The 17,944-nt window shown below is 60.1% G+C and overlaps 1 protein-coding gene across 1 annotated transcript in view; it reads right to left on the bottom strand.

Annotated features, from left to right (window-relative positions):
- Positions 1-8,731, bottom strand: part of LOC125435783 (protein mono-ADP-ribosyltransferase PARP12-like) — a 30,122-nt gene extending 21,391 nt beyond the window's left edge. The window contains exons 1-2 of the mRNA XM_048502163.1: positions 8,309-8,731; positions 5,919-6,054 (exon numbers count right to left, since the gene is read on the bottom strand). Coding sequence (XP_048358120.1) covers positions 5,919-6,054; positions 8,309-8,634 — 462 coding nt within the window. The 5' untranslated portion in view covers positions 8,635-8,731. The remainder of the gene's footprint in view (positions 1-5,918; positions 6,055-8,308) is intronic.
- Positions 8,732-17,944: the final 9,213 nt, after the last annotated feature.

The raw sequence follows: 17,944 nt of genomic DNA on the forward strand, positions 1-17,944 counted from the left end.
CAGAACATACATAGGCATACAGAGCAACATATAAAGTAGCAATCCAGGAGGGATTGGCAACTCTGATTTGAGAGATTTTTAGCTTTCTCACAAAGGTGCTGGCGATTTACTGCCACATGGGAAGGGCTTGCTGAAGCTTAGGGCTTTGCACAGGCTCAGAAGGCTATGAGATCTGGTTTTTGAACCTTACCAGCTGGAGAGAGACCCAGGGGGCTTCTTCTTCCGCAGGGGACTTTTTTGGCTTAAGGCCATTGTCTCTGCAGCATCTTCCCCTTTCCATGCCCTCATTGTCCTGTAGATTGGCTATGGGGCATTCCTGAGGGAGAGGAGTTCAAAGCAGCAGTCCTCTTCCGTCAGCATTTCTTTTTGTTGCAATTCGAGAGTGACTGTGGACTCTGCAGAGATTTTTGAAATGCGTGCCATTCTGGGGGCACTGGTGGAGGCATGGCTGACTTTGGAAGTAGAAGGGGTTAGCAGAAATAAGGAGGTATAGGCGTGGGGGGGGCAATTTGGCAAGACCAGCCCAATGGTCTCGATGGGGATGGGATCACTTATACTGAGCTGGGGCAGCGAAGATCTCATGGGGAGCTCGGGGAAGGGTTTGAGTCGCGATCTTGGTTCAGGGCTGAGGAGATGCCGAGTGAGCCTCCCAGCGGCATTAGAGACGCCGGTCTTAGATCTTCCTGGGGTGCTTAGCCCTCTGGGAGACCCTCCTCCGTCAGGAGTTGTAGGCCCCCGCCCGGGCAGCCTACAATTCCTCCGGAAATGTCCCTAGCTTACATAATTGAGACACTGCGTCGGGGCTGTCTTCACAGTGACAGCGAGAGGGCGGGCGTTAGAAAGGGCTGGCTTGATGGGCTGAAAGACCCGATTATCCTGGCAAGCTTGAGCATGTCGGCCAGCTTCCGGGGAGTTCCTTCCTAGGCCTGTAGATCGCATTGCGGCACTCAGCGAGGCGTTCTCAGCAGCAAAGCGCTTTAAGGAGTTAGCCCTGGGCCTCCCTCGTTGTCAACCTGCCTCTTGAGGGCCTCCTGGAGCCTGTTCACAAACCTCAGCATAGGGCTTCTTGAGTGCTTCTGCGGGTGCTAGAAAAAAAAACTTTGGGTTGGCTTTTATCCCAGTATTGGGGACTTCTTTCAAAAAAGCCTTGTAAGAGAGCTTATTCAGAGAAGGCGACCCGTGGGGGGTGGCCACGGCAGGACAATCTGATTGTTGGGGTTACTGAAGGCGTCGAGGCCGCCGTAAAGCTGGTGGCTGTGTAGAGCGCCGCCCGGCGCTCCCTGCTGATGCATTGCTGGCGAACTAGCTTTCCCAGATCTAAAATTGTGCGGGCTCAGGAGCATCACGAAGGTGGTTTTCAATCGTCCGGAACCATTAGGTGATTTCGCTCGCGTTGCCTCTAGCATGCCTCTCGTAGGGGCTAGTGATAATCCCTCGTCTCGCGTAAACTCTATGAAGCTCAGTGAAGGATGTTATAGCTTAAAGAGGCGGTGCACAGACAACCCAGCCGTAATGGCGCTCCACCCTCCCCTCGGTATCTGTGAAGTGGACAGGGAGCTGAAAATGCAAGAGTCTCCGGCATCGTCTTCCGTCAGGGTTTAAGCTTCTTCTGCAGATCGTGGGCTAATACGTTCTTCGCGAAGTTTTGAAACCAGCGCCATTAAGTATAGCGTAGACGGAGGTGCAGTAACCGAGTTTCGAAAATGAAGGCGGAACAGAGGGGAGAGTGAGTATGAGGAGGATTTGGAAATGGGTGAAGGAGCAGGGGGGGGGCAGAAAAGGAGGACAATCAATTTACGAAGCGTGATAGAGAAAATTCGAGGGTTGAAATTGAAGGTGAAAGATCGAAGGAGGCATGCTCACAGCAAAGGAGCCATAGGTTCGTGCAGGCTGATGGCGACATTGAAAACATTCATCTCCACCGTCAGTAGCAGCGGCGTCGGTAGCGAGGAGCTCTGTCGCGAAGAGTCTGCGCCGATGTTTTCCCAGTCCTTAAGATTCCAATGTCCCCCCTCTGGGTACCATGGACACTGAAGCTTCTCAATCTTCCTCAACCAATTTAGCAGCATATGCCCTTCTCTTTCACGGGGGGACCTCGCTGCGTTTCGCTAGCAGCTTTCGAAGTTCGTCAGCGTGCTTGTCGCCGCATAAGCCCTGCTTTACGAGCTCCCGCCTCACCGGTGTTCGATCAGGCGAGAGAGTGTCCACAGGCGGCGTGTCTCTGGATCGCGCCGATCAGAAGGACAGAAGCGATATCGAAGCGGTGGTCCCTGGATGCGCCGATCAAGCGGACTTGATATCGAAGCCCTTCCTGTAAGCGACGGTGATGAGCAGGGTGGAGGTTCCCCGAGGATTCCGGTTTTAGGCACCAGCATGAAAGAGTGATCGACCACGTGGTCAGGCGTGAAGAGCGAGGCAGGCGCGGAGATAACATCTGGTGGGGGTCGCCAGTAGCGGGAGCCGGAGATCCGTGTTTACAAAGCGAGTCTCCACGGCGTGCTGGTTCACAGCACCTTTTATTGTTATTCTATGAGAGTGGTAGGAGGGAGAGGACCGGGGAGTTCGGGAGAGCGGGGCCCGGGAGGCGGGGAGATCATCATGTGATGCATGATCTCACCTGGCCTACGTCTGAGGAAGCGTAAGCGTCTAAGCATAATCCTAACCTGGGGGCAAGACCATTGTCCCTAAGCCGGTGATTAGACCAGACAGTTCATGGCCCTCGTGACTCATAGGGGGGATGAGAATTGCCAGAGTGCAGTGCGACTCAGCAAAGGCGATAAGTTGGCGTTGAATCCCCAAACGTTCTACCACGGTGCTGCTGGGTCAGCAGTGCATTACTACAGTTCTCACCACCCTACATAATTTGGTATCATCTGCAAACTTGGCCACCACGCTATCCACCCCTACTTCCAGGTCATTTATGAATAGGTTAGAGAGCACTGGTCCCAAAACAGATCCTTGGGGGACACCACACCCGACATCTCTCCATTGTGAGAACTTCCCATTTACACCCACTCTTTGTTTCCTGTTTCTCAACCAGTTTTTAATCCATAGGAGGACTTCCCCTCTTATTCCTTCATTGCTGAGTTTTCTCAACAGTCTCTGGTGAGGAACTTTGTCAAAAGCCTTTTGGAAATCCAAGTAGACAATGTCCACTGGTTCCCCCTTATCCACATGCCTGTTTGCACCCTCAAAGAACTCTAGTAAGTTTGTAAGACAGGACGTGCCTCTGCAAAAGCCATGCTGACTCTTCCTCAGCAGGTCTTGCTTTTCTACATGTTTAATAATGTTATCTTTAATGATAGATTCTACTAATTTACCAGGAACAGATGTCAAACTGACTGGCCTGTAATTTCCTGGGTCCCCCCTAGACCCTTTCTTAAAGATTGGTGTGACATTGGCCATCTTCCAGACTTCAGGGATGGAGGCAGATTTTAGGGATAAGTTGCATATTAAAGTGAGAAGATCAGCAATGTCATGCTTGAGCTCTTTAAGAACTCTTGGGTGAATGCAATCTGGGCCAGGGGATTTGGTAGCATTTAGTTTATCAATGGCTGCCAGAACTTCTTCCTTGTCTACCACTATCTTCGCTAGTTCCTCGGATTCGCCTCCTAAGAAGCTTGGTTCAGGTGCAGGAATGTTCCTCACCTCCTCTTGGGTGAAGACAGATGCAAAGAATTCATTCAGCTTCTCTGCAAGAAACTGAATTACCACTGGTCTCCTTTTCTGCAACCTGAACCAAGTGCTATTCAGTAGCCATGGGCTACAAGATACACATAAATTACCAGCCAGTTAGTTGGCAAGTTAGCACATCCAGTTTACAGAAAAGGATAAATTTACAAGATTAGCATTCAGTTAAACTAGTCACAATGTCTCCAAAGGATTAAACTCCTTAGTTTTGTTTATTTATTGTTAATTCAACATACACAATGTACTGACTTCTGTGTTAACTGGTAAAATTCAGCAGGGTGGTGATCCTTCAGCATATGCACTGTATTCTACTAATCAGTAAAAGGAAAGCTAGATTCATAAAATGCCTGGTGTATCATAAGCAATAGGGCTACAGCTAGCTTGTTTATATAACAACACAGGCTTCTACACTGCCTCCCAGTTGGCTGCCGGAACTGCCTTCAGGAAGTCAAACAGGGAAGTTTTACAAAATACAGATCTTTCCCACCTTTCAGGTTTCAAATGATCAACAGGTGCCTGTGGACAGGTTAAAAACCCTTGCGTGGTTTTTTTTTTCATTTAGCAGCAAGCCTTTATTGGCATAGACAACAGTACAACAATAGTAAAAAACCAATTAAAAAACATATTGCGTGGTTTTTGAATATAGCCTGCTCTTCCCATTGAGACCCAAAGCAGATTAAACAGTGTAAGTCAGTACAGTCAACAGGATATGACATCCAACAAACAATGTAATAGAGTTTGGATTGCAGAAATCTGACATCTAATAGAAATTTGAACAGAACTGAAACAAAACATAAGCATTAAAATGAAGTGTTAAAGTAGAACCACCAAATTTTTAGCATAGCTTCAGGTACCTCTTCTTAGAAGAACCCCCTAGATCAGGGGTAGGGAACCTGCGGCTCAAGAGCCGCATGCGGCTCTTCCGCCCTTGCACTGTGGCTCCATGAGCCGAGCCGCTGGCTTCATCCTTGCCCACCCTGCAGGCAGCAGGGCGGGCACATCCATGCGCTTCTCAGAATGAGTGGAGTAAAAGATTAAAAAAACCCTATATATATAGTGTTATCTTTATTTTAAATGTCAAAAATTATTTGCGGCTCCAAGTGTTTTCTTTTCCCATGGAAAAACGGGTCCAAATGGCTCTTTGAGTGTTAAAGGTTCCCTACCCCTGCCCTAGATTGATAAAGATTGGACAAAAGGATTCAATTTTGTGATGCCCCCATCCACTCTCCATTGTTTCTAATGGAGAAAAAATTGGGACCCGATAAAACTGGACCCCCTTCTCCAAGCTTGGGGTTCTTGTAAGGAGAGTCACCAGCAGCCACACTAAAGTTTTGGTGCCTCTATCTTTACCTCACACCCCCCCCCCCCAAAAAGGATTTCCCAATAATTTCCTTATGCTGGGTAAATTTTCTCTCCGGGATTCTCAATTCTGACCTAGCTCAATGTCACGTCAATGAGGAATCTTTGAGGGGCTCTAGAGGGGGCTGTTTTTCAAGACAGAGGCACGAAATTTGCAGCACAGCTGCAGGTCACACAACCTCCTCCCCATGTTTGGTGAATACTGGGTCAAGGGGTCCATTTGTATGGGCCCCCAAGTGGAGAAAAAAAGCAAGACCATACATCTGGACCCCTAATCCAATCTTCACCAAACTTATGGTTCATGTACAAAGAGTCACAGCAGCTATGCTGCAAACAAGACAGGTAGCAAATCAGATAGGTAGGAAAGTGCTCCTCATACAACATGGTCACATCAGACCTCAATGAGTCCTGCTTATGGGCTTCAAGATGTCATGAAGACTAAAAATATAGAGCTGGGGTTGATTTTCAGTTTTATTTTTTTTTACATTTTCCCCCCCCCCCCCCCTTTCAAACACAGATCTACAAGCACAAGGATTAGAATCTGACTTATTTTTTTATATATCACTAAACATTATATATTTATTACCCCCTTTTATCCCCAATGGAGACCCAAAACAGCTTACATGGTTATCTCTCTATTTTACCCTCAAAAAGTATGTTAAACTGAAAGAGTTACAGGGCAAGTTTGAGCAACATAGTGAGGATTTGTACTTAGGTTTCACAGCTCCTAAACCATCACTAACTACTACGTTGTGCTATCTTGACATCCTTTGGCTATTCTTCAGGGACCACTTCTTGTTCCAGCCAGTTTTGTTCTTCCTTGATATTTGGTTTTAGAGGAAGCATCAGCCACGTCCAATAAACCTTACCTCAGGCAGGAGCGATGAATCATTTTGAAGCAGCAGCAGACATAAGTGTTCACTACTCAAACTTTCTAACCCATGTTCTTTTAGGACACCCAGGTTATGCGATGAATGAATGTCGTGGATGAATTTGCACGGTTTCCTGTATGGTAAAAACATTAAAAGTGTCACAACAATTGCATACATTTGCACTCTCACACAAGAATTCCTTTAAAATCATTTATCATTTACAGCAGACCTGAGCCATACACTGTGATTCTTATGTGTGCATACTCCTAACTTACAGCGCAATCCAGACTGACGGGCTGTATCCAGAGAGGGGGGTGATGAAGGTGGAGCTCTGTGGCATCCGGCCGCTTCCCAGTTTTCCCTCCCCACCAGCATAAATGCTACCAACACCAGCAGGGTGCACAAATGCACCAGTGCAACCCCACACCAGCTCAAAGAACTGATTTGCCCTCTCCCTGGATTGGGCTGCCCGTCTCACTGTTTCACTGGGGCTTACTCCAAGATAAGCTGAGACCAATCTTTATTGTCCCACATTATTTTTAACAGCTAAAAATCCATCTCATCTAAGTCAAGAAAGAAGTTGTCTATGACCAGATGGATTGCAGTCTTTTTCTTTTATACTACGAGAAAAAATTCAGGGGCTCCCTTCAAAGCATCATGAGAGACCCATTTTGCTTTTAGTAGAATAAATTGTATAACTTCGGGAGCACATTTATGTATATCCATATCAAGTCTAAAATGTGATGATTTCTATTTAAAAGAAAAACATAGCAAAAAGCTGTAGAAAATAGTTATTTTGGAAACAACTCCTGTTCTCCCTAGTAGGAAGTATTTCTAAACAGAGTCCAGCTGCTCAGAGCTTAATTGTCCTTGGAGAGATAATTTGTATCTATCTTGAGAGGAAGGAATTTCTCCACACTGATAGCTCCACACTGGGAGCAGCAGTGGCGTAGGAGGTTAAGAGCTCGTGTATCTAATTTGGAGGAACCGGGTTTGATTCTCCGCTCTGCCGCTTGAGTTGTGGAGGCTTATCTGGAGAATTCAGATTAGCCTGTACATTCCCACACATACCAGCTGGGTGACCTTGGGCTAGTCACAGCTCTTTGGAGCTCTCAGCCCCACCCACCTCACAGGGTGTTTGTTGTGAGGAGGGAAGGGAAAGGAGATTGTAAGCCCCTTTGAGTCTCCTACAGGAGAGAAAGGGGGGATATAAATCCAAACTCCTCCTCCTCCTTCTTCTCCCATTTCAGAAGATGTGGAAGAACCCAAGCAAAAATAAAACAAAAGCAAAATAACAACTACCAAACACCAACCCCCTCCCCAACCCAAAATCTTTTATGCACCCTCTTCCCTTACACATTCGTAACCAAGATTACAAGGTAAGGAATCAAAGCAGGCAATTCTCGTGACATTCTTAGATGTTTTTAATTCCTGGTGTTTGGCTGATTTAATGAAAATTTAGTGAAAAGAAGCAGTTTAGTCTTGAGATACTTCAAATGTTAGCAAGCTTATTGTGGCTTAACCTTTTATGGGTTGGACCCCACTACATTTGCTGCATAAAGTAATAGGTATAAAGAGAAGAAAAGCACAACACCCTAAAGGAGAGGATACAAAAAGATAAACAGCCTGTCAACAACAGGTCATATTTCTTTGAGCAATGTCAACAGTGTCTCTCCCACAGACTTTCTGAGGAAGGTCTTGGACTTCCTCACTCACTACAATTGGTCTGAGGTCAGCAAGACCCACTGCACATTCCATACAGCTGACAAAGCAAGCTCACTCAGTAAGGAGTGTGTGTGTAAGAGTCTGCTTATCGTTTCATCTGAACAGATTTATTTTGAAAAGTCTATGTGGACAACAGAGAACTTTTTTGGGTGGGTGGGAGGTAGGTGAGTTTTTATATCTTTTGAAAAGATCAACATAATTGCACCGATATGCCACTGAAATACAATAACGCTAACTTTGTTAAACACACACACACGGGCAGTCAAAGACCCAGAGCACCACAATCACAGCCTCCACCAAGTATCCGCGTTTCAGAGGACAGCTGCTCCCCCTACAGTGAAGACAATGGAGGGAGGGGCGAACAAGGGACACTTCCGCTTTGAAATCCGAAACTGTTGCAGAGCCGCTCCTTCGTTCGGAACGGGCCAGCAGGATTGATCCACCTCCTGCGGTGTTTATTATTATTTTTACGCCCTCTTATGTTAGTTGTGCACGGACGCGCAGCGCTACCAGGTCCGCCTACTAAATCGTGAGGAAGTGTCGAGCGGTGGACCGTGGGAAAATGGAGACTCTGGGGTCGTGCCGTCCACAGTGGACGGCACGACCCCAAAGTCTCCATTTTCCCACGGACCCGCCGCCGCCCCGCGCGGCGTCCGACTCACCCGGTGCTCTGATGCCGGCACCCGCCATAGATGAAGTAGCGGCAGAGGTGGAGCTGGCGGCACCGCCCAGCGCACTGGCCCCCGCCGTGCTCCTGGCACAGGCGCGCCTCCGTGGCGCCCACCGCCACCCGCTGCTCGGCGCCCCCGGCCGCCGCCGCCTCCTCCTCCCGAGTCACCAGCACAAATCTCTTGGGGTCGGCCAGCGCCCGGGCCAGGCGAGTGGAGCCGTCCCGGACCTTCAGCCGCCGGGCGAGCTCGCCTTCGGCCAAGCATCCTCCCGAGGCGCAAACCTCCCGCAGCGCTTGGCTGCTCAGCGGGCTCTCCATCGCCCGGCCGGGACTCTGCCGCTCGACCCTCCCCTGCCCCAAAAGCCCACTCTCTGTTGCGCCCCTTCCGGCCCAGAGGGGCTCGTCTTAACTCCTTTCTCGCTTTGCAACAGGGCAGAATCGAAACTAAAAGTGAGCACTTGGCTGGGCCGTCCTTGGAGCCCCGCCCCGGGTTGCTCTTCTTGGAGCTGCCGGCCAAGGCTCGCCAGCAGGGGATCTTCGCCTTACGGACTGGGATGGAGAAAGGGGAGTTAGAGGAAGGAAAGAAGGCCATGAGTTGAGGTTGAATTTTAATCGCGCCCAAAGCGAAACGTTTTGGCCGGGCCTTTATTTTTCCAGATCAGGGAAGTGATACAAGAAAGTGTATCTGGAGGCTCACGGCATGTTCCAGCGTAAACTTTTTTTGCATTGGCTTGTGGGTTGGAATGAAAATTAGTTAGTCTGAAAAGGGCTACTAAGTTCAGTTTTATTTTTGCTGCCACAGACTAACACGGCTACAGCTCTGTTAACTGTTAGGGGTTATTGTACAGGATTCTGCCCTTCCAAGGGAATCAGTATAAAGTAGGAATCAGTATTAAGCCCTGGAATTTCTCAGTCCAATCAACAGTGGAGAACAAACGTCGCAATAATAATTATATCCCATTTCAGTGATGGCTGACATGCAATGCCCCTGGACGATGAAATTACAAGTAACAAAAACCTACCACCAAAGTTTGAACATGTTTTTATTTAATCCTTAAGGCTTTGGGCCAGACTAGAGGTGATGGGGGAGATTTTTTTCCCTATGTCTATCTGTCTTGCATCCAAAGTGTGTGTGAGAAGGGTTTAATACAAGGGTTTCTGATATAATTTATACGCAAGGCCTTACTATATTGTTTCAATATTTTATATAAATCTGTGGCATTTTTATAAGGTTTTCTAACATGACTGCCATATCAAAGATTTATCGTGTGCCTTCAGCTGACTTCCAGTTCCCGTGTTGTGGAGGTCGTTCTAACTCCTGTGATTTCTGCTGTTTTAGGGTGCTTTTGTCTGTTTTATTTAGTTGCAACTGTCTGGGGTTTTTTGGAATTGACTGATTTCAAGGACATGCAAGATATTTAGAGAGTTAAAATGCAAATAATGTGGTCCTCTAAGTCCTTTTGACGAATTATCAATGGTAGAATCCCTCCTTTAAGTCCAGTTACATTTCATCCAGGAGCTGGGATCCTTTCCTTCAGACTAGAACACCATTTGACCATTAAGACTGTGTTAAAAATCAAGTGATTACACTAAAATGGGCGCTGGTAAAAGGAGAACAGCTGATACTAATGAAAGGGAGGGACTGAGTAAAAGGAGGGACGATATAGTTTGTTCCCTGGTTAGTAAACAGACAAAAATGTTGGATTACATTACTTCTGAAAACAAGCAGTTTGACATTGTATTGCCGAAGGATTTCACGGCCGGATTCAACTGGTTCTGATGGGTTTTCCGGGCTGTGTGGCCATGGTCGGGTTATGTCTCAAAAGGAAGGAAGTGTGCCGAGCGGTGCAATTATGTTGATCTTCCTCACCCAAACAATGATTGGTTCCCCACCCTGAGACATGGACAATATACCACACTAAACTTTCCCTTCTCACTTAGGCCCCTTCCGCACTTGCAAAATAATGCGTTTTCAAACCACTTTCACAACTGTTTGCAAGTGGATTTTGCCATTCCGCACAGCTTCAAAGAGCACTGAAAGCAGTTTGAAAGTGCATTATTCTGCATGTGCGGAATGAGCCTTAGACACAGTGTGAAACAGACTTTTCTCTGTGATACACCTCTGAAGATGACAGCCACAGATGCAGGCGAAACATTAGGAACAAGAAGATCCACCAGACCACGGCCACACAGCCCGGAAAACCCACCAGAACCAAGCAGTTTGACAATTTTCCATTCTCTAACCGTTTCGCCATTCTGAGAGAGACTGCTGATAATGTCAAGATTCTGGAGGAGGGAATGTGAAATGGAAGTTGTTTACAGCTACCGCAGCCTTTGCAACAATTTACAAATGCCCCCCCCCCCCCCCGAGACAAAGATTTACTAACCAAGCATGCAGAGCTAATAACTAATTCAGTGTCCCAATTTTTAAAATCTCTTCAGTATATTCAGAATAAGATGAACTCGTGAGTTTTCTCAAAGAAAGCTTCTCCAGTTATTGTTAGACAATAATCCTTCAAGAGCTGTTTATGAGCCTGCTATACCAATGTCTATTAGAAACTTAAGGAACACTGCTGATAGACAAAAGGACTATTTGTCATGGTAAAAGTTATGTCTCAAAAGGAGTAAAATCTGCCTGTTGATACTAGGGTTGGTAAATGGGAAAAAAATTCGGCCCCGGTTCGGATTCGGGTCCAGTTCGGATGTATGGGGTCGGATCCCCCCATATCTGAGCCTGCCAGGCTCGGATACACCCGAATTTCCGAGATTCTCGGGTTCGTTTTTATTTTTTTGATGTTTTTCCCTGTTTTGGCCTGCAGGGGGCGCATTTTTGAAGATATTGGCATGAAAATTTCAGGGTATCTTCAGAATACTGTTCTGATTATGCACCCCAGGTTTGGTGCAGTTTGGGTCAGGGGGGCCCAAGTTATGGACCCTCAAAGATAGCCCACATATTCCATTGTTGTCAATGGAAGCCAATGGAATATAGGGGCTATCTTTTGAGATCCCTGCTATCTTAGTTCGTATACCAAACTTTACCAAACTTGGGGTACATGTTCAAAACAGTATTCTGAAGATTTACAATTTTCATGCTGATACCTTTAAAAATGCGCCCCCTACAGGCAACCCAGGATTTTTGCCCTGGATTCTGTGGTTTTGCGGTGAATTTTTTCAATTGCTTTCAATGGAAATTCCTGGGGTGCCTGCAGAGGGCGCATTTTAAAAAAAGGTATCATCCGCAAACTTTCAGGGTGTCTCCCAGACGCTATTCTGATCATACACCCCATGTTTGAGGGTGCAGTTTGGTTCAGGGGGGCCCAAGTTATGGACCCACAAACAGGTAATCCCATTATCACTTAATGCTTCGAGGAGGGGGATGAAAAATGCAAACCATTTTTTTAAAGCCTCCGCCAATCCATTTTCTTAAAGCTAGAGGCACCAAAACTTCCCGGTATCATCTGGAGACCTTCATGATCATCCCCCCTTGGTGTGGTGCAGCTTGGTTCAGGGGGGCCAAAGGATCCTTGAGGAACCTTGCTTTTTCCAGAAACAGATTTTTGTGCTACTGTGTGATGTTTGTGTGATTTTGGGAATTTTGACCAAGAGAAAAAATCATTAGGATCGGAATTTGAGGATCCATTCTTTTTTTGATCATGTTTTTGGGGCACTGTTGGGCCATGAAGCGTGGGATGTGTGACTGCTTTGTGCAGACATGTGTCTAAGGACTTGTGCCATGATGTGGTGGTGATTTTGGGTGACCAGAGTAGAAAAAAAACCATGTCACGGATCCCCTTGAGGATCAATGCTTTTTCTAACCATGTTTTTCGCGGCACTGTTGGGCCATGAAGCATAGGATGTGTGACTGCTATGTTCAGACATGTGTCCCCTAAGGACTTGTGCCATGTTGTAGTGGTATTTTTGGGTGACCAAGTGAAAAAAAACCATGGGATCCTTGAGGATCCTTGGTCATACTTTTTCTAACCATGTTTTTTTGCGGCACTGTGGCTGCAGAAACTCCCAGGCAGGTGGAATTCACACATAAATTTATTAAAGTTTTTAGTTAGTTGTTCAGTTAAAGTAGTTGATTTTTTTCAATGATTAAGTGTTGTTTTGCCACATTTCTAACATTGGGGATGTGGATTCTCTGCTTTATTTCTTGCAACACTTTTTTCTTCCAGCCTTACTGTGCCGTCCTGCCTCCCCCTGGACTGGAGAACCCTGTGGACACTGGGCTTTTCCCCACCCCCCTCCATCCCCCCTATGCCGCGCGCTGCTCTCAGCGTAGCGGCATCTAAGGCGCGCGTCCAGGCGTCCCCCACGACCCAGCGCTCTGTGCGGGGTCATCAAAAGGCGCCGTTCAGAAGAGCGCCTGGGATGCCGCGCACTGAGGGGGCACGACAGCGGCTGGCGTGCGGCGACTTCGCGCTGTGGCAGCCCCTGCCGTGGGGAGGGAGGAGGAACCCCGCGCTTCTCTCCTCGGTAAGCAGCGGGGCTTCACACAATAAGTAGAGGAAGGCCCAGCTGACAGCAGCGAAGGCGGCTGTGCTGTAGCATACCACCCTGGGGATGGAGGAGGAACCCAGCGCTACTCTCCTCAAGTAAGCGGAGCTTACGATAAAGTGGGAAAAGGCCCAGCAGCAGCAGCGAAGCGGTATTTCGCTGTAGCCGCCCCTGCCGTGGGGAGGGAGGAGGAACCCCGCGCTACTCTCCTCAAGTATGGGGGGGGGGGGGGGCGGGGGGGGGGAGGGGCGGGGGGGGGGGGGGGGGGGGGGGGGGGGGGGGGGGGGGGGGGGGGGAAAGAGGGGGGGGGGGGGGGGGGGGGAGGGGGGGGGTGGGGGGGGGGGGGGGGGGGGGGGGGGGGGGGGGGGGGGGGGGGGGGGAAGGGGGTGGCTAGGGTTTGAGGGGTGGGGCGGGGGGGGGAAGGGGGGGGGGGGGGGGAGGGGGGGGGGGTGGTGGGGGGGGGGGGGGGGGGGGGGGGGGGGGGGTGGGGGGGGGGGGGGGTGGGGGGGGGGGGGGGTGGGGGGGGGGGGGGGTGGGGGGGGGGGGGGGTGGGGGGGGGGGGGGGTGGGGGGGGGGGGGGGTGGGGGGGGGGGGGGGTGGGGGGGGGGGGGGGTGGGGGGGGGGGGGGGTGGGGGGGGGGGGGGGTGGGGGGGGGGGGGGGTGGGGGGGGGGGGGGGTGGGGGGGGGGGGGGGTGGGGGGGGGGGGGGGTGGGGGGGGGGGGGGGTGGGGGGGGGGGGGGGTGGGGGGGGGGGGGGGTGGGGGGGGGGGGGGGTGGGGGGGGGGGGGGGTGGGGGGGGGGGGGGGTGGGGGGGGGGGGGGGTGGGGGGGGGGGGGGGTGGGGGGGGGGGGGGGTGGGGGGGGGGGGGGGTGGGGGGGGGGGGGGGTGGGGGGGGGGGGGGGTGGGGGGGGGGGGGGGTGGGGGGGGGGGGGGGTGGGGGGGGGGGGGGGTGGGGGGGGGGGGGGGTGGGGGGGGGGGGGGGTGGGGGGGGGGGGGGGTGGGGGGGGGGGGGGGTGGGGGGGGGGGGGGGTGGGGGGGGGGGGGGGTGGGGGGGGGGGGGGGTGGGGGGGGGGGGGGGTGGGGGGGGGGGGGGGTGGGGGGGGGGGGGGGTGGGGGGGGGGGGGGGTGGGGGGGGGGGGGGGTGGGGGGGGGGGGGGGTGGGGGGGGGGGGGGGTGGGGGGGGGGGGGGGTGGGGGGGGGGGGGGGTGGGGGGGGGGGGGGGTGGGGGGGGGGGGGGGTGGGGGGGGGGGGGGGTGGGGGGGGGGGGGGGTGGGGGGGGGGGGGGGTGGGGGGGGGGGGGGGTGGGGGGGGGGGGGGGTGGGGGGGGGGGGGGGTGGGGGGGGGGGGGGGTGGGGGGGGGGGGGGGTGGGGGGGGGGGGGGGTGGGGGGGGGGGGGGGTGGGGGGGGGGGGGGGTGGGGGGGGGGGGGGGTGGGGGGGGGGGGGGGTGGGGGGGGGGGGGGGTGGGGGGGGGGGGGGGTGGGGGGGGGGGGGGGTGGGGGGGGGGGGGGGTGGGGGGGGGGGGGGGTGGGGGGGGGGGGGGGTGGGGGGGGGGGGGGGTGGGGGGGGGGGGGGGTGGGGGGGGGGGGGGGTGGGGGGGGGGGGGGGTGGGGGGGGGGGGGGGTGGGGGGGGGGGGGGGTGGGGGGGGGGGGGGGTGGGGGGGGGGGGGGGTGGGGGGGGGGGGGGGTGGGGGGGGGGGGGGGTGGGGGGGGGGGGGGGTGGGGGGGGGGGGGGGTGGGGGGGGGGGGGGGTGGGGGGGGGGGGGGGTGGGGGGGGGGGGGGGTGGGGGGGGGGGGGGGTGGGGGGGGGGGGGGGTGGGGGGGGGGGGGGGTGGGGGGGGGGGGGGGTGGGGGGGGGGGGGGGTGGGGGGGGGGGGGGGTGGGGGGGGGGGGGGGTGGGGGGGGGGGGGGGTGGGGGGGGGGGGGGGTGGGGGGGGGGGGGGGTGGGGGGGGGGGGGGGTGGGGGGGGGGGGGGGTGGGGGGGGGGGGGGGTGGGGGGGGGGGGGGGTGGGGGGGGGGGGGGGTGGGGGGGGGGGGGGGTGGGGGGGGGGGGGGGTGGGGGGGGGGGGGGGTGGGGGGGGGGGGGGGTGGGGGGGGGGGGGGGTGGGGGGGGGGGGGGGTGGGGGGGGGGGGGGGTGGGGGGGGGGGGGGGTGGGGGGGGGGGGGGGTGGGGGGGGGGGGGGGTGGGGGGGGGGGGGGGTGGGGGGGGGGGGGGGTGGGGGGGGGGGGGGGTGGGGGGGGGGGGGGGTGGGGGGGGGGGGGGGTGGGGGGGGGGGGGGGTGGGGGGGGGGGGGGGTGGGGGGGGGGGGGGGTGGGGGGGGGGGGGGGTGGGGGGGGGGGGGGGTGGGGGGGGGGGGGGGTGGGGGGGGGGGGGGGTGGGGGGGGGGGGGGGTGGGGGGGGGGGGGGGTGGGGGGGGGGGGGGGTGGGGGGGGGGGGGGGTGGGGGGGGGGGGGGGTGGGGGGGGGGGGGGGTGGGGGGGGGGGGGGGTGGGGGGGGGGGGGGGTGGGGGGGGGGGGGGGTGGGGGGGGGGGGGGGTGGGGGGGGGGGGGGGTGGGGGGGGGGGGGGGTGGGGGGGGGGGGGGGTGGGGGGGGGGGGGGGTGGGGGGGGGGGGGGGTGGGGGGGGGGGGGGGTGGGGGGGGGGGGGGGTGGGGGGGGGGGGGGGTGGGGGGGGGGGGGGGTGGGGGGGGGGGGGGGTGGGGGGGGGGGGGGGTGGGGGGGGGGGGGGGTGGGGGGGGGGGGGGGTGGGGGGGGGGGGGGGTGGGGGGGGGGGGGGGTGGGGGGGGGGGGGGGTGGGGGGGGGGGGGGGTGGGGGGGGGGGGGGGTGGGGGGGGGGGGGGGTGGGGGGGGGGGGGGGTGGGGGGGGGGGGGGGTGGGGGGGGGGGGGGGTGGGGGGGGGGGGGGGTGGGGGGGGGGGGGGGTGGGGGGGGGGGGGGGTGGGGGGGGGGGGGGGTGGGGGGGGGGGGGGGTGGGGGGGGGGGGGGGTGGGGGGGGGGGGGGGTGGGGGGGGGGGGGGGTGGGGGGGGGGGGGGGTGGGGGGGGGGGGGGGTGGGGGGGGGGGGGGGTGGGGGGGGGGGGGGGTGGGGGGGGGGGGGGGTGGGGGGGGGGGGGGGTGGGGGGGGGGGGGGGTGGGGGGGGGGGGGGGTGGGGGGGGGGGGGGGTGGGGGGGGGGGGGGGTGGGGGGGGGGGGGGGTGGGGGGGGGGGGGGGTGGGGGGGGGGGGGGGTGGGGGGGGGGGGGGGTGGGGGGGGGGGGGGGTGGGGGGGGGGGGGGGTGGGGGGGGGGGGGGGTGGGGGGGGGGGGGGGTGGGGGGGGGGGGGGGTGGGGGGGGGGGGGGGTGGGGGGGGGGGGGGGTGGGGGGGGGGGGGGGTGGGGGGGGGGGGGGGTGGGGGGGGGGGGGGGTGGGGGGGGGGGGGGGTGGGGGGGGGGGGGGGTGGGGGGGGGGGGGGGTGGGGGGGGGGGGGGGTGGGGGGGGGGGGGGGTGGGGGGGGGGGGGGGTGGGGGGGGGGGGGGGTGGGGGGGGGGGGGGGTGGGGGGGGGGGGGGGTGGGGGGGGGGGGGGGTGGGGGGGGGGGGGGGTGGGGGGGGGGGGGGGTGGGGGGGGGGGGGGGTGGGGGGGGGGGGGGGTGGGGGGGGGGGGGGGTGGGGGGGGGGGGGGGTGGGGGGGGGGGGGGGTGGGGGGGGGGGGGGGTGGGGGGGGGGGGGGGTGGGGGGGGGGGGGGGTGGGGGGGGGGGGGGGTGGGGGGGGGGGGGGGTGGGGGGGGGGGGGGGTGGGGGGGGGGGGGGGTGGGGGGGGGGGGGGGTGGGGGGGGGGGGGGGTGGGGGGGGGGGGGGGTGGGGGGGGGGGGGGGTGGGGGGGGGGGGGGGTGGGGGGGGGGGGGGGTGGGGGGGGGGGGGGGTGGGGGGGGGGGGGGGTGGGGGGGGGGGGGGGTGGGGGGGGGGGGGGGTGGGGGGGGGGGGGGGTGGGGGGGGGGGGGGGTGGGGGGGGGGGGGGGTGGGGGGGGGGGGGGGTGGGGGGGGGGGGGGGTGGGGGGGGGGGGGGGTGGGGGGGGGGGGGGGTGGGGGGGGGGGGGGGTGGGGGGGGGGGGGGGTGGGGGGGGGGGGGGGTGGGGGGGGGGGGGGGTGGGGGGGGGGGGGGGTGGGGGGGGGGGGGGGTGGGGGGGGGGGGGGGTGGGGGGGGGGGGGGGTGGGGGGGGGGGGGGGTGGGGGGGGGGGGGGGTGGGGGGGGGGGGGGGTGGGGGGGGGGGGGGGTGGGGGGGGGGGGGGGTGGGGGGGGGGGGGGGTGGGGGGGGGGGGGGGTGGGGGGGGGGGGGGGTGGGGGGGGGGGGGGGTGGGGGGGGGGGGGGGTGGGGGGGGGGGGGGGTGGGGGGGGGGGGGGGTGGGGGGGGGGGGGGGTGGGGGGGGGGGGGGGTGGGGGGGGGGGGGGGTGGGGGGGGGGGGGGGTGGGGGGGGGGGGGGGTGGGGGGGGGGGGGGGTGGGGGGGGGGGGGGGTGGGGGGGGGGGGGGGTGGGGGGGGGGGGGGGTGGGGGGGGGGGGGGGTGGGGGGGGGGGGGGGTGGGGGGGGGGGGGGGTGGGGGGGGGGGGGGGTGGGGGGGGGGGGGGGTGGGGGGGGGGGGGGGTGGGGGGGGGGGGGGGTGGGGGGGGGGGGGGGTGGGGGGGGGGGGGGGTGGGGGGGGGGGGGGGTGGGGGGGGGGGGGGGTGGGGGGGGGGGGGGGTGGGGGGGGGGGGGGGTGGGGGGGGGGGGGGGTGGGGGGGGGGGGGGGTGGGGGGGGGGGGGGGTGGGGGGGGGGGGGGGTGGGGGGGGGGGGGGGTGGGGGGGGGGGGGGGTGGGGGGGGGGGGGGGTGGGGGGGGGGGGGGGTGGGGGGGGGGGGGGGTGGGGGGGGGGGGGGGTGGGGGGGGGGGGGGGTGGGGGGGGGGGGGGGTGGGGGGGGGGGGGGGTGGGGGGGGGGGGGGGTGGGGGGGGGGGGGGGTGGGGGGGGGGGGGGGTGGGGGGGGGGGGGGGTGGGGGGGGGGGGGGGTGGGGGGGGGGGGGGGTGGGGGGGGGGGGGGGTGGGGGGGGGGGGGGGTGGGGGGGGGGGGGGGTGGGGGGGGGGGGGGGTGGGGGGGGGGGGGGGTGGGGGGGGGGGGGGGTGG

Source organism: Sphaerodactylus townsendi, linkage group LG06 (assembly GCF_021028975.2).
Source record: "Sphaerodactylus townsendi isolate TG3544 linkage group LG06, MPM_Stown_v2.3, whole genome shotgun sequence".
In the NCBI taxonomy this organism is placed as follows: domain Eukaryota; kingdom Metazoa; phylum Chordata; class Lepidosauria; order Squamata; family Sphaerodactylidae; genus Sphaerodactylus; species Sphaerodactylus townsendi.